This window comes from Oncorhynchus kisutch, linkage group LG8 (assembly GCF_002021735.2).
Source record: "Oncorhynchus kisutch isolate 150728-3 linkage group LG8, Okis_V2, whole genome shotgun sequence".
NCBI lineage: Eukaryota > Metazoa > Chordata > Actinopteri > Salmoniformes > Salmonidae > Oncorhynchus > Oncorhynchus kisutch.
In genome coordinates, this window is record NC_034181.2 from 71,422,954 (window position 1) to 71,440,080 (window position 17,127).

Sequence of the window (17,127 nt, forward strand, 5' to 3'; positions counted from 1 at the left end):
TATAACTCACGTTTCTATGTGAAGTTGGTCGGATCGCCCAAAAAAGTTACATATTTCAGCTTTAAGATCAGGTGAGGCCAATTAGTGGGCGCAGCCAACACACCTGAACACAATTAACAAGATAGTTGATAGAGAGAGTTTTGTTCCCTGAACTTGAGAACATTACTTTCAATAGAACCATGAGGAATCCTCTAGGAAACATTATACTGTGGTATACTGAAGTACAGAAGAATGTTGTTTGAAACAAGTTGTTTGAAACAAGTTGTTCCTAGAACATGACCAAAATTAAATGCAATCATGTTTGAACTTTTAGAAAATGTTCTGTTAAAGTAATGAAATACCAATAATTTGTGTTTTATTTTTGTGCTGAGAATGTTCCAAAGCCAGGCAACTATCCTGCACCTTTCCCAGAAAGTTGTGGGAAGGTTGTATGCAAAATGATAAGACAACCAAGCCCGAAAAACATGGTTCTCAGAATGTTATGTGCTAGCTGGGGTACTACATCTTAAAGGATACCTCTCAACCCCAGTTATAGCCTTTGCCCAACCCCTTAAAATAAAAAATTGCTCATAAATATTAATTTTGGGGTGGGTAAATGTAGTTGCACCTGATCCCAACACTTTCTCACTAAAGCATACTTACCAGAAGTCCACTGGCACGCTCTGATAATAAAATGATGTGCATCGAGAGCAAATGTGGCTCTTGACAGTTAGCTCACAGTGAGTGGTAAGGTGCTGAGTTCCTGAGAGCTATTGCCATTTGCGGAGTAAATTCTAATCACTCATGATATATTTTATGTGAGCCAACTAGTTTAGCGGACTACAGCACCAATTAGCCTAGCGGTCGGGAAAAAATACAATGATCTGACATGACCACCATTGTCATCTATTTCTTGCTACGATTGATGTATCTACGAATATTAACATATAATCCTCATGGACTACATGTTTTATTTCTTTGTAAAATCCCATAAACGATAAGCAAAAACGTCAAATTTGGTCATATGCCTTAGTGTCTTTTGAATTTTGTGTAACGTATAGTCTAGTCAAGGAAGCATCATGCAAAATATATTGGCGCACTTCACTTACCAAGATCATTGGCAAATAAGGTGCGCTGTCACCTGCTTTTATAGTAAGCCTTGAGATGGTACCAGAGTTGTGGACTCGAGTCACATGACTTGGACGATCTGACTCGAGTCACAAATTTGATGACTTGAGACTCGACTTGATATAAAATAAAATAACTTGAGTCTTGACTTGGAGCCTCAATACTTGGGACTCGACTTTGACTTGAGACTGATGACTTGAAATGATCTGGCCAGGTTTGTCACTCATTTTGTCACTCAGTCTCCGTGGATTACTCCCCACTCAGCCAGGGACAGTAGCCATCGCGTTTCACTAGATTGGCTAGTGAAACGCACACTCGGCCCTCTGATTGGACCAGAAAACTGTCAATTAACGCAGGTCAGGGTGAGCTAGCGAACAGATTGCTGATTTGCTGTACAGCTACAGGATTGGGTGTAGCACAAATGTCAAATTGTAGGGAGAGGGGATAGCCATAATAAATAAATATGCAGCTCCAAAAGTTGTTTGGTGATCAATAACTTTTGCAAGCTTGCCAGCAATGGGGCATCAACCAACAATTACTAGCTTAGGCCTACTGGTAGTGCTGAGCTAAGTGCTTTTTGAGGTTATTTCGTTTTTGGTTAGATGATTAAAAAACAATCAAGGTTTTCGTTTTCGGTTTTGAATATGATTTGTTACATTAAATGCACTATGCATTATGTGGGTTGAATGCTGTAACAACACAGAATAAAACAATGAATAAAAGTCCCATAAGGGTAGTGACTGCGCATTACTGCTTATCACTTTTATCACTATTGCGTTAACAAAATCAATATTTAATTTGTTGTGTATATTACATTTGTTTTATTTGATGACTTTATTTCATTACAAATCATCAGCTCATATCTATAGATTTGCTGCCTATGCTGTCTGACAAAATCCCTATTTTGTAGTTCTTTTATGACTGCTGAATACCAACTATCAATCACTTAGACCATGTATTTTCAGGTAGAGATACCTGGCAAATTAAAAACTGCTCTCTATATCACCTCAAGATCGCACATTCTTCTCTCTTCCTTAACAGCTTTAAAGAACACAGAACAAGACAAGAAGGTGGATTATGGTCATTGTAGGTTATTATCACATTTTATGCGCTAAACTATGTAGAATATTGGCCTGTTGGAAACTCCATACAACATTGCACAGTTCAGGCTAGATCTGATTTATCTCTAGAGAAACTGCTATGTGCACTTTGAGCTCCCAGAAAGAAAACCTGAAGGAAATGGAATTCAAATAATTGAATAGACTTTGGTCAAACAAAAAATAACAGACATTTCGGGTTAATCGGTCAGCATGGTTGAAAGTGACAATTTACTTTACAGCTTGCATATGGAATCTGTGGTTAAAATGAATTGAACTGTGGTGGAGAAGCACCCTACTGTAGGTGTTGCTCCAATTGTGCTCTCCAAACTCCCGCCAGTGGAGAGCGCTTTGTTCTCTTGTTGAAATATTTGCTGTTGCTTTCACATGTTTAAATGCATACGTGGTAAATCTTTAGTCCATCTCATACTACAATAATTGCTAGCGTTTCATCATTCATCCCCATTCCGTTTATTGCAACACTTCAACATTTCTGTTTCAAGTTTGATACAATACATTTTCATTCACCATTTCTTACCCTGAGTGGGTGGGATGTTTATTGTGCACATGAACGTTCGCAAGACTCATGAGGTAAAAGTTGTTTATTTACACTGAACAAAAATATAAACGCAGCATGTAAGGTGTTGGTCCCATGTTCCATGAGCTGAAATAAAAGATCCCAGAAATGTTTCGTACGCACTAAAAGCTTATTTCTCACAAATGTTGTGCACAAATTTCCTTACATCCCTGTTAGTGTGCATTTCTCCATTAACAAGATAATCCATCCACCTGACAGGTGTGGCATATTATTAAACAGCATGATCATTACACAGGTGCACCATGTGCTGGGGACAATAAAAGGCCACTCTAAAATGTTGTCACACAACACAATGCCACAAATGTCTCATGTTTTGGAGGCAGCATGCAATTGGCATGCCGACTGCAGGGATGTCCACCAGAGCTGTTTCCAGTGAATTTAATGTGCATTTCTAAACAATAAGCCACCTCCAACATAATTTTAGAGAATTTGGCAGTATGTTTAACTGGCCTCACAACAGCAGACCACGTGTATGGCATCGTGTGGGCGAGCGGTTTGCTGATGTCAACGTTGTGAAAAGAGTGCCCCCATGGTGGCGGTGGGGTTATGGTATGGGCAGGCATAAGCTATGGACAACGAACACAATTGTATTTGATCGATGTCAATTTGAATGCACAGAAATCTCATGACGAGATCCCAAGGCCCATTGTGAGGGCCATTTTTTTAAGGTATCTGTGACAAACAGATGCATATCTGTATTCCCAGTCATGTGAAATCCATAGATTAGGGCTTAATTAATTGATTTCAATTGACTGATTTCCTCAGATGAACTGTAAACTCAGTCAAATCTTTGAAATAGTTGCAAGTTGCGTTTATATTTTTGTTCAGTATAATTCAATGTACGTTTTCCTTTGTTCATATTTACCAGGTTATGTTAGAGTTTCGTGTGTTTGTGTCCTGTCTCCGTGTGTCTGTGTCCTGTCTCCGTGTTTCTGTGTCCTGTCTCCGTGTGTCTGTGTCCTGTCTCCGTGTGGCTGTGTCCTGTCTCCGTGTGTCTGTGTCCTGTCTCCGTGTGTCTGTGTCCTGTCTCCGTGTGTCTGTGTCCTGTCTCCCTGTTTCTGTGTCCTGTCTCCGTGTGTCTGTGACCTGTCTCCGTGTGGCTGTGTCCTGTCTCCGTGTGGCTGTGTCCTGTCTCTGTTATTCTGGTTGTGCGTAATAGGAACGTACAAACAGAAATAGGCTACGTTGCCTGCAGACTACGCTTTGGAATCAGTACATTGAACAAGATACAATTATTGTCCCATGTATGAATGGGGATGGAATATCATTAATAATAATTAATTCTGATAAAGATGAATGTACCAATGTAACAATGGATGTGGAAATTGTATTTTACAATGTAGAACCAGTTTATTGGTTGTAATTGCCAATGTTGTAATTGTATGATCCTGGGAGGGGCCAAGTGCTTATGTACTGAACCTGTTTGAGCTCCTATTACACATATTCGATTTGGTTTCTCAAGGGGAGGCTCCAACTATGGATAACTGCATACTTGGACTGTTTCTGAAAGTGGGCGTTGCAAAAGAAGTGGGTGGCTCAACAGTGATGGGTGTAAAATCAGAGCTTCATTATTGGTCAGACCGGCCATAGTCAGGATCACTGCTGGTCAGCTTAATGTTTACATTGCAGGTTAAGAGAACTTATGTAGCAGGTTAGGAGAATTAACGTAGCAGGTTAGGAGAATGAACGTAGCAGGTTAGGAGAGTGAGGTTAGGGTTAGGAAAAGGGTTAGGCTTAGCTAAAATGCATAGCAGGTTAGTATAATTAGTATAGTCAACCTGCCTTGCCTTCTGCTGATGTCATTCATTTACCACTGCTACAGGGTCCCTATTTTACAATTACATAATCAAAATGTGCTGTAGACAAAATAATTAAAAGGGCTGTCTGGTAGCCTCAATAAATAAACAAAGATTTGCAGTTGAACAAGTCATTGCATGTATAGATTTTTTTAAACTTGACTTGAAAAAAACTTGGTGTAACGCTCATTCCTTCGACGATAAACGCGAATCCGACCATCACTCCGGGTGACACAAAACCGCGACTCGTCAGTAAAGAGCACTTTTTGCCAGTCCTGTCTGGTCCAGCGACGGTGGGTTTGTGCCCATAGGCGACGATGTTGCCAGTGATGTCTGGTGAGGACCTGCCTTACAACAGTCCTACAAGCCCTGAGTCCAGCCTCTCTCAGCCTATTGTGGACAGTCTGAGCACTGATGGAGGGATTGTGCGTTCCTGGTGTAACTCGGGCAGTTGTTGTTGCCATGCTGTACTTGTCCTGCAGGTGTGATGTTCGGATGTACCAATCCTGTGTAGTTGTTGTTACACGTGGTCTGCCACTGCGAGGACGATCAGCTGTCCGTCCTGTCTCCCTGTAGCTCTGTCTTAGGCGTCTCACAGTACGGACATTGCAATTTATTGCCCTGGCCACATCTGCAGTCCTCATGCATCCTTGCAGCATGCCTAAGGCACGTTCACACACATGAGCAGGGACGCTGGGCAACTTTCTTTTGGTGGTCTCAGAGTCAGTAGAAAGGCCTCTTTAGTGTCCTAAGTTCTCGTAACTGTGATCTTAATTGCCTACAGTCTGTAAGCTGTTAGTGTCTTAACGATCGTTCCAAAGGTGCATGTTCATTAATTGTTTATGATTCATGGAACAAGCATGGGAAACAGTGTTTAAACCCTTTACAATGAAGAACTGTGAAGTTATTTTGATTTTTACGAATGATCTTTTAAAGACAGGGTCCTGAAAAAGGGACGTTTCATTTTTTGTTGAGTTTATATCACTTTTGCAACAAACGGTCAAAATGAAGACCAGAATTTATGTGTTTCACTATAACTAAGCCCAAAACATTTATTTGACATTTTTATGAAAGTTACTCTTTAAGGCCAGGATTCAATCAGATTAAAGTTAACCCGCAATAACCGACAAACGCATAACACATCATTGTTTTTGTTTAGGCGATGTTGGAGGTGTAATTGCATTGGTGCTGTCAAATTGGTGAGTGGCTGCTGTTGGGGTCATTGTAACGAAACCACACCCATCCTTATATCCCACCCGCGTTAGTTCAGAATGAGAAAGTGTCGGACATACAGAAATGACACTCAAATTGAAAATCATAAAACAAAATAAGGATTGATATCAGCCTAATCAAGGTTTAGTGGCCTAATATTCTGAACAATAATCCCTCCTATGATTGAAAGCTAGCTGTAATCATCGGAAGCCATATGAATCTCAACACAACAGCAGAACAACAATAATGGATGATAGTAATGTCTCAGTATGCACTTTGGGCTGCAAAACAGGTTCTTTACAAAGAATAAATGTAAAATAAATATCAATATGGAAAGCACCTCCACACCACACCTGTCAACTCCCACTGCTTGCCCTTGTATAATACATTTAGTGTTTTAAGCAAAAGGGTACAGTACACACCTGTATTCGAGTGTGATACAACTCATTATTACCTAACACCTGAAAACAATGAAACATCCTGTCCAGCTCCAGATATTCTCTTTTGTTTTTATCAGTCTCCTCACTATTTGAGCTCACAAACAGAAACTTAACATCTTGTGTGCTGGCTTTGAAGAATAATAAGGATGGGGAGGCTGATGTGCACCTCTCTCCCCTGTGAGCATGCCTGCCTGTGAGGAGGATACGGAGAGAGAGGACTGGCGTGCGCCACAGATGAAGTGATCCTCGTGAGGAGGAGGCGGCACATTGAAGCAGATGCAGAGAAATGTGAGAGGGTGTCAGTGAGACTGGTGATGACGCGCTCATGGCTGCGGAGAGCTGGCGAGGCCGCGGCCCTGGCTCTGACTCACCTCATCCCCACGAGGCCTCCTGGCTGACGTCACTCGGCGGGCTGTGGCATTTCTCTGCTTCAACTTCACTTGCAGGCAGGCGCACTCGAACCCTCTCCTCTAAAAGACTAACAAATGTGTACACTCCCTCCTGCAGTCTCATTCACTCACAGCCTCTTTTCTGGCATATTGCTGTTTATTGCTGCTCATGTCAACACTTGTCTACCTAATGATTCCCTCTTAACCCTCAGCCAAAACCTTCTGGCTACTTAGTGCTGGAAACAGATGTGAATGGCTGGGTATACCATTTTATCATGTCTACAATATCAAATGAAATGAAAAACAATCACACTGGACTAGATCACCAACTGTTTTCTCCAGAAAAGTGCACAGGTCTCATGATGCAATAGTTGCATCACATTTTTCAATGGGGTTTGGGCTGACCAATTTGGTTTAAACCTTTTGTTAAGTTGGGGAGAACGTCACTGGTTTTACTACTCAGGGAAAAATGAATGTACTGTGCATTAAAGGACCATGATGCTGCAGGTTTGTGTACATTGGTGGCCTCTCCTTTTGAATGAAATCTATGCAAGAGAACAACACACACAAACACCACAAGTTAACAAAGCATAGAACAGTAAGAGGCAGGGGTACGTTGCAATTAAATCATAAGTGGGCCTTCTCAAATGTGGAAATTGTACGTTATTATCTCACCTGGCAAATAATGCATCAGTGGTAATTGCTGTGGCACTTACGACTTGTTTTGATCAATTACTTGTAATCAGCAATAATCATATAATTTGCCTGGTAGAAACCAGAAATACCAACGACTATTCCTGTCTCTTTTTTTGCCCTGCCTCCTCTTGCTCCCTTTCTTTCTCTCTGGTAAAATGTCAAGCATGCGGTAAAAAAACAACTGCCTGATTCAATGGTAATTGTATCTGTTAATAATGAATAAGGACAGTCTTAGTCATGCTGCTGGGCTGCAAGAGGGAATGTATTGATGTGGAATATTAGACTAAAAATCATTGTGTTAAAACTGAGATGGAAGATACAGTAGTTGTAGTTGTGTGTGTGTTCGAGTGTGTGCATGTGATGTGATTCAGTCAGAGGAGGCTGATGGGAGGAGCTATAGGAGGATATGCTCATTGTGATGGCTGGAATGGAATAAAATGGCATTTCCATATGTTTGATGTGTTTATACTATTCCATTTATTCCATTCCAGCCATTACAATGAGCACAACCTCCTATAGCTCTTCCCACCAGCCTCCGCTGGATTCCATTTTTGTGTTGTACATACTGTACTGTACTGTACTTCAAATGCATCAAAGACAGTAGCCCCTCAAAGAAACATTAGTAACCAAAGATATGGACAGAACTGCGGTTCAACAAGGCCATTCAAAACTACAAAAATATAGTCAGTTAAGGATAAAATATATTATTACAATAATTTTATGATCCTGACTCCGATGGAGATCCTTATTTTTTGACCAATTAGGATCACCCATTTCTCTGTGTCGGTTACAAAGCAGAGCGCTGTTAAAGTGGAGCTTAATTTCATGTGGGGCAGCTGTAGGTTTGTGCTGTGACTCAGGCCTGTGGCGGCCAAGGAGCCGATGACCATCTGGCCAAGAGGGTCCTCATTGGTCATGTTTATTTATCCTCCATATTTTGACCAGTGGAGGCTGTTGAGGGAAGGACGGCTCACAATAATGGCTGGAATGGCGCGAATGGGATGGCATGAAACATGGAAACCATGTGTTTGATACTATTCCACTCCAGCCATTACCACAAGCTCATCCTCTCAATTAAGGTGCCTTCAACCTGATTTGACCCATAGCAAACACATGTTTAATTTAAAAAAATCTTTGACACTTGATCATGCTGTTCCATAAATCATTTCAGCTACAGCATGCAGCACAGTGGAATAATATAGGACTGCTTACAAGTGTTTTTCAATTCACCTGGGACCAGATTGATTCTGGTAACACTATGGATCAAACAGACAAGGACAAGTGTAAAATGAGGGAGGAGTCATAAAGACATGAAAAGGTTTAACAGAGGAGAGGAGGAATCATAGGAACCTTCCCTCTCATCATCTAATTAAATGCTCCATCACAGCTCACAAATCCAACACCAGGGATCATTAACAGTCTCTTTGGCCCTGATTAAAAAAGGAATCACCCTCCACGCTAACTGCATTAGAGTTCACTAACGATGAGAGACAGATGCCGTGACCATTATAGACAGACCACAGGACTCCTATTGGTACACTGCTCCAGCAATCTGACACACCAACAGGGTAGCTGCTGATAAGCTGCCAGGAGAGACCAGGCTGAGGAGGACTCCATTTGGGCCATACAGAAGGATGTGCTGCTTTGTATGGAGTAAATGACACCTGCAACAAACCCTGCCATTACCTAAGGGTGATTGTTATGTCTGCAACCTCCAATTCACTGTCCTCTTAAATGGTGCCACGGTGAGAGCCCATGGACAACCACTGGGAATATTACAGGTCGCAGTGCAAACGTGATTTTCCTAGAGAAGGGTAATGCAGCCAAAGTGGAAGGGCCGCTGGACTGAGTCAGGGCCCCCCACTGTGAGGAAGATGATTTTATTCTGCCGCCACTATTCAATACGTTGCCTCATTGGTGTTGATTACTGATAGCTCCTGGTTTCTGGGCTTCGTCATTCCCCACTGTGCCAAAGAATCCTCCTGTCAGTGTGATTTCCTTTAAAGCACCTGACAATTTTGTTATTTTAACAAACAACCAATAAAAAGAGATTGGTAAAAAATAACCCATCTCAATTCATCTATTCCCATGTACGAAAATAAATAGCATTTTTCAAAACTCCAAATTCATAAATGGACTTTGGTGAAGCCTTAACCAACATACTTTTTCCAATAGCCATACTGTGCTTACAAGCTAGAGCACATCTAACCTCAGGCCTGGAGAATTTACTGATGAGGAAAAACTCCTGGCCCCAAATCCTATAGTAACGTCTGTGCCCTGTGTAAATTACATTACAGACTCAACACAAGGTATTCCTCTAGCTCTGGGACTTCTCAGCCTGTCCAGTATGTTGATCATTATTATATGAGCAGAGTGATGTGGAATTCAGTCCATTCATACAGTCCAGTGGGGAGTCGGTGACCTGTCTCCAGGGTATCTACTCTCCTGAGACGAGACCATTCTACCTCAGGTTACTATGTCATCTGACAACGCAGAGGGGTGCATTCTATTACAGGTGAGAATAAAATAGATTATTTTGAGAACAGACTGAGTCAGAGGGTGGATATTTATGGTTGTGTTCAAGGCATTAGCTATGCATTCTCAGGAGGGGGAGGACTTCATAAATACTATTTTAATTTAATATTTTATTTTCCATATCCAAGTTTTAATTGAAAGTCAGCTAAATGCAGCTGAAGCCCCCGCTACAGTAGCTGTGCTCCCCGGCTCCACTTCAATGTCGGTCTTCTCCCACAGCGCCTGCGTCATTCACAAAAATCATTCAAATGGCTTTGACCTCAAAGCCTTTTTCATTGAGAAATCTTTTTATAGCAGGAGCAGCAGAGACAGGCGGGAGTGAGTGAGAGCAGGAGGGTGGGAGTTGTGGAGGGAGGGGGTTCACAGACTGTGCTGTCCTTACCTGACTAGCAATGTACTCTGAGCCACTGCTTCTGCTCCTCTCCATCTCTCAGAGGGGGAGCCATTGGCCGGCACATGTGTCTGTTTCATCTCGTGTGACGAGCTATTGGCCAAGATACATATCTCTTCTGCTTCGGATAGTGAAAAATTGGCTGGAGCAAGCAACAGTCAGACTGTGCAACTATTGAACAGTAAACCATTGGCTGGAATAGCCCTCTGGTTAGGGATTGGCTAGAGAAGGCTTTTGGCTCAAACTACAGCAGTGCAGATAGGTTTGAGTGAAACAGTGAGCTAGTCTTGGAAACAGGCAAAAATACTTCAGCTCCTTTGTTCATCTCCCAGTTTAGCAAGAATGCACAGCACACACACAGCCTACACACGCATGTAGAGCTCCGATTTCATTGGTTGGGTCATGGACATGTCTTCAATCATTGACGTTTTCCCAATTTCAAGAGGATGTCATTTTTTCAGCCATACTAATTGAATCTTAACATGATTCTACCCACTTTTTTCATTAAATGCATATTTCATATATTATATTTCTTTTATATTCTTCAATCTATACTTCCTTTTTCAAAGCTATGGATAGTGTTCCAAGACTTATTATCAATATAATTTCCCTTTTCCAAGGTGACTCGACAGCAGGGATCCAGCGTGCACGCCCAACCTCCACAAATAGCCTACCCCCCACCACCATACCATCTCCACTCAGCCCACTCAGGATTTCACATAATGGACAAAAGGTGTCTAATTATGGCTAATTAGAATGAAGGCAAGCAGGTATCTCATTACTTGCCCAGATATTCTGTTGACTCACATTTTTAATTGGTACATTAAAAGAAACAGTACGCAAAGTCAGGGTGGAGTTATGAGATGAATGTATTAATTTTGGTCTAGAATGAACAGCCCAAAGCTAATGCACAGAGCAGGTAACAGGAAGTGTTAAACATACTTTCATTGCCCCTCCCATTGTAAATATAGCCAAACTTGTGGAAACATCTGTAAAAGTGTCAAATCGTTAATGAAGAAAGCAGATCCATTCATAGCTTTATCCTTTGTCTCCTGACAGAAAGGAGTATTCCAATATGGTCAAGGCTGTCAAATCTATTCCTTTTTGAGACATATAGCAAACAACCGAAGCATACACAGAGAAAAGGACTGGATTTCATTTTTTTATTTGCATTCAGTTACAATTTTCCTCTGTAAATCCCTTCTCAGAAAACTGAGGTGAGTTAAGAAATCGGTTTTGTGAGTTTGTTCCTATGGCAACTGACCCAATACACACCTTTTGTTAGTACATGGGGACGGACGTGTGTAACTCTTGTCTGCACACTGAAAGACTTAGCCACAAACAGGCTTCTGAGAACTGATTAACATCTTCCTGGTAGGTACTACTTATTACTGGGTAGTAATTCAATCCAAGGATTGATTCATGGCTGTTAATAACAGAGCAAGTTATCCCAACGACTGTTCACTTATGCCACTGTTTCCATGGTAATTGAGAACATACAAGCACAGGTCAGTCTCATTTACAACCACTGACATATCTGCTTTATGCTCAAGATTAACTCCATTGATGTTCACAATGTACAGTCATGGCCAAAAGTTTTGAGAATGACACAAATATTAATTTTCACAAAGTCTGCTGCTTCAGTTTGTATGATAGCAATTTGCATATACTCCAGAATGTTATGAAGAGTGATCAGATGAATTGCAATTAACTGCCAAGTCCCTATTGGCCATGCAAATTAACTGAATCCACAAAAAAACATTTCCACTGCATTTCAGCCCTGCCACAAAAGGACCAGCTGACATTGATTCTCTCGTTAACACAGGTGTAAGTGTTGACGAGGACAAGGCTGGAGATTACTCTGTCATACTGATTGAGGTCGAATAACAGACTGGAAGCTTGAAAAGGAGGGTGGTGCTTGGAATCATTGTTCTTCCTCTGTCAACCATGGTTACCTGCAAGGAAACACGTGCCGTCGTCATTGCTTTGCACAAAAAGGGCTTCACAGGCAAGGACATTGTTGCCAGTAAGATTGCACCTAAATCAACCATTTATCAGATCATCAAGAAGTTCAAGGAGAGCGGTTCAATTGTTGTGAAGAAGGCTTCAGGGCGCCCAAGAAAGTCCAGCAAGCGCCAGGACTGTCTCCTAAAGTTGATTCAGCTGCGGGATAGGGGCACCACCAGTACAGAGCTTGCTCAGGAATGGCAGCAGGCAGGTGTGAGTACATCTGAATGCACAGTGAGCCAAATATTTTTGGAGCATGGCCTGGTGTCAAGTACAGACTGATATTCTGCAAAAGGTACAGGGATTGGACTGCTGAGGACTGGGGTAAAGTAATTTTGATGAATCCCCTTTCCGATTTTTTTGGGGCATCCGGAAAAAAAGCTTGTCTGGAGAAGACAAGGTGAGCGCTACCATCAGTCCTGTGTCATGCCAACAGTAAAGCATCCTGAGACCATTTATGTGTGGGGTTGCTTCTCAGCCAAGGGACTGGGCTCACTTTTGCCTAAGAACATAGCCATGAATAAAGAATGGTACCAACACATCCTCTGAGAGCAACTTCTCCCAACCATCCAGGAACAGTTTGGTGACGAACAATGCCTTTTCCAGCATGATGGAGCACCTTGCCATAAGGCAAAAGTGAAAACTATGTGGCTCGGGGAACAAAACATCGATATTTTGGGTCCATGGCCAGGAAACTCCCCAGACCTTAATCCCATTGAGAATTGTGGTCAATCCTCAAGAGACAGGTGGACAAACAAAAACCCACAAATTCTGACAAACGCCAAGCATTGATTATGCAAGAATGGGCTTCCATCAGTCAGGATGTGGCCCAGAAGTTAATTGACAGCATGCCAGGGCGGATTGCAGAGGTCTTGAAAAAGAAGGGTCAACACTGCAAATATTGACTCTTTCCATCAACTTCATGTAATTGTCAATAAAAGCCTTTGACACTTATGAAATACTTGTAATTATACTTCAGTATTACATAGTAGCATCTGACAAAAATATCTAAAGACACTGAAGCAGCAAACTTTGTGAAAATTAATATTTGTGTCATTCTCAAAGCTTTTGGCCACAACTGTACGTTACAAGTCTTAATATTGCCAAATCAGGATCCATGAACAAGAGCATGCAGTGTAAAACAGAGAAAACTGACAACAATTTGACAGCTTTAGTTAATACAAAAGACTTGATAGATTTGAGTGTAAAGAAGAATGTGGAATTTGCTACATGTTGAGGGTTCATTCCGAACTAGCAAAAGACAAAAGTTGACAGGTTATGAGAAGTGGGTAGAAACAAAGCAAAGTTTGTTAAATTGGTTAAAGTTAGACAAACTTGGGAGAACTGAAGAAAGCTTTAATTTGATCAGGTGGCAGAGAGGGTGTACAGGAAGGAAAAGGCAGATGATGTGTACAGGTGCTGGCGGATATCTATAGAAGAATTTATGGTTGGAATTGTCACCAGTTGCACGATTATGAGTCACAGTTATATAGTGGTCATCAAAAGTGAGAGTCACATTTTTAGTTTTGAATTCAGATTCCAAACACCAGGTGTTCCATGTCTGAATCATTCCTGATTAGATGGGAGAAATGGGGGTCTACAGAGTAAGTGGCTTAGAACCCTTGGACCATCCATTAAAGACCAGATCAAACAGGATTACCATTCTTATTTCAAATTTAATTCAAATAACCATGACGACTGTGTGACGTCGACTGACCTCAAAGAGAGGGGCGTCAAAATTCTACATACGGCATCGTTTCGCAGAAGATTAAAACAGAAAGCACATTTAAACACAGTTAAATGTTACTTGTGCTGTTTAGTTTCCAAGGTAACAAGAAGTGTATATTTAGAGTGTACAGAATGAGACAGAGGGGAAGAAAAGTGTTGATCCTCTTGATGGAGCAATTACAAATAGACAAAGTCCAATAGCACAGATCAAAACACCTCATCTGTTAACAGTTGGAGGAGAAGGCTCATGAACGAAACAGTCATCCTCTCATTCACCGCCACTTGTGACACTTGAGTCACTTGGTATTTAAAGACATTACTGATTCATGCAGTGCAGTACACATTCGGCCAAAACTACCTAGGAAGTTGGAGTATACAGACATCAGTGAGGGAGGTTAGTGCCTACATCCGTTGATCTGGATACTCATCAGTCGGTTGGAGGCAACATTGTTCTGAATCAGTCAAGAGAGCAAAGACATTATGGGTTCAGCCAACGGGGAGAACTGAGGAAACTCAGAAATCAAGACAGAACTGTTACTGTATGCAACTTTGTCAGCTCAGCCATAAAGTAATGCAGTACAAATTGAGTGAGTGAGTGAGAGACTTTTTGTCTTCTGTATCTCTGGCTTCAACCTAGGTTGAAGATACCCAGATTAGAATATTTCGAAAAATAAACAGATTCATGGGACCAGCGCCGTTGCTAACTAGCATAGCTGGCCCCTTTGTTTTCTAATTATATCTCATTTATGCAAAGAGTTATGGGATATTAGAATCCTTGTCTTAACCTTTGTTATCTTCAACTTAGACTTCAGCACAATTTTATTTCCTATACTTAAAAAATGGTACATAAATCACTTAAACTAAATTAAATAAAAACTCTGTGCCAACACACAGTATACTACGAACTAAAGAGCACATGCCTACATGGATTGTTGACTGTTAGTGCATGGCAGTTAAACACCAGTCAGCCTCAGCGTTCCACCATTAACAAGGCACTTGTTCTGTATGTCACCCGACCGACACCATGTGTGTCTGACGAAGACCAGCCTGGTGGTTCTGTAGTCTAGTTAAAAACAAGGAGGATTTAATTGGTGCAGGTTGAGGCCAAGTTCCAGAGGGTTATTGTTTGAATGCTGCCCTGAGTTTGGCTGAGCGTCCCCGTGGGTTCTCCAGTACGTCTTCTGCCTGTGGCATCAGCACCCCTCTCTGCAGGTCAACCCAGTGACCACTGTCCTTTTCCCCACCCTTCTCTTCTTCCTCCTCCTCTTCCTCCCATCGCTGGACTCTCTGACGGACACTCCGACGGGGTGGGGCACCTACATCCTCTCCATGGAGAAAACGCTTTACCAAGCGGTCCTCTAGTGAATGGAAGGTCAGCACACAGAGGCGGCCACCAGGTTTAAGCACTGTCTGAGCAGTGCAGAGTCCAGCATGCAGTTCATTCAGCTCATCATTGACAAACATACGCAGCGCCTGAAACGTCTTGGTGGCAACGTGTGAGGGTCGCTGAAGCCGATCTTTGCGGGCATAGAGAGCGCTGGCAGCAAAAGATCCTAGAGACAAAGAAATTATTTTATTTTAAATAAATCAAACAAATGACATGAAGCATTTATATAGCGCAGGAAGCATGTTATTCATCTTGAGAGCAGAATGCCTGAAATGTTTCACATTCTATCCAGGAGACACGTGGTTCTCAGCAACAGACCAAAAGTCTCTCAGCTCTCTAATGACGCTTAGTTTTTAACCTAACTCCCAGTCTGAATAAGCCCCAATCATAGCCACATTTTCCCATATCCTGTCCAGGCTGCAGCTTTAATATGTGATTGACAATGACAGTAAGTAAAACCTGTAAATAAACAGGTGCTTGTGATAATATTGAAAATAAAGTTGTGGTTCTCACTCAGATTACTGTCTTTTCATCCCCCCCATTTCTAGCAAATACCCTATAATAGTTGCCTTTGCTTGTGTGGTTTGATGACGCCATGTTCAGACAGACTGTGTTCAAGTAAGCTCAGATGGTCATGTTTGCATTTGGTACTGTTTGAAGTGCCACAAAACAATCTGTGCTGGGTGAAGAGCACGACCACTCCTCCCTGCTCCCTGGCACTGATTGACAGGCAAGGGGTCCAGACTGCAGTGCCTTCCTGGCTGCTGAAGCGCTGCTCTGTTTCCTATCTGGAGCTTTGGTGTCCCCTGTCCAGAGTAATGCCAGCATTGACGTAGGACCCAGCCCATGTGTGTACGTGAGAGGAGAAGACCTGGAGGGCGGGAGAGAGAGCGCAAGAGGGGGGAGAAGAGGAGAGAGAGCAAGAGAGAAAGCGCAAGAGGGGGGAGAAGAGAAGAGGAGAGAGAGCAAGAGAGAAAGCAAGAGAGAGAGGGGGAGAGAGAGCAGTGTGGCATTTCTCTCCTCCTGCGTTAGACAGCACTGACTGTGAGTCACCCAGCAATCAATAGAAAACCTGCGCTGCGGCCGTGGCCCAGCCTCACCAAGTTGTTCTCTCTCTAATTCATCTTTCAAGGGTCCCACAGCTAGAGCGCATGAGAAAAAAAAGCAAAGATGCCACAAACAGGCAGACTGGGAAAGCTAACAAATCTAGCTATATCCAAACATTCTCATTGATCAACTGAACAAATAGCATTGCCAAACAGACACCAAATCCTCCAGACCTGTTGGAGGCAGCGGAGTTCTGAAACCCCTTTGGGATGTGGTGGTTATTCCTATTTTATAAGACCAATCACTTTGTCTTCATCGCTAATGGATAAATAATAATCTAAAAATATGTTTGTCTAATGTTATTTGCTACAACCCTGACATAAAATCTGGAAGAATGACAAAAAAGCTTAATTATTAACGAAGAATTTAGTCTAAGAAACATAAGAATGCCCTTGTTTAAATACATTTCTTCTCCAGGTGATGTTACCCCTGGTGATTGTCTGGTCCGAAGGCTGACGTGATGGACTCTGTCTTGCTATGAAATGAAAGGGTATCGCTGAGCTGTACATGTTCTTCTCCATCTGATTTTGTTTCTATAAAGAGGGTCAGGGAAAGACATTCACTTCACAATCATATTACAGCAATTACTTCTCCATAAGGACAGTCCTGCACTGTGGAACAACACGCTACTAAAGAT

General features: G+C 42.0%; 1 protein-coding gene across 3 annotated transcripts in view; it reads right to left on the reverse strand.

The window, feature by feature from the left end:
- Positions 1-11,403: 11,403 nt before the first annotated feature.
- LOC109888422 (probable methyltransferase-like protein 15) overlaps positions 11,404-17,127 on the reverse strand; it is a 116,349-nt gene continuing 110,625 nt past the window's right edge. For 2 of the 3 annotated variants that reach the window (XM_020479605.2, XM_020479606.2), the window contains exon 6: positions 11,404-15,549. In XM_020479605.2, the coding sequence (XP_020335194.2) occupies positions 15,116-15,549 (434 nt within the window). In that variant the 3' untranslated portion in view covers positions 11,404-15,115. The other variant, XM_031831083.1, reaches the window with a different exon arrangement.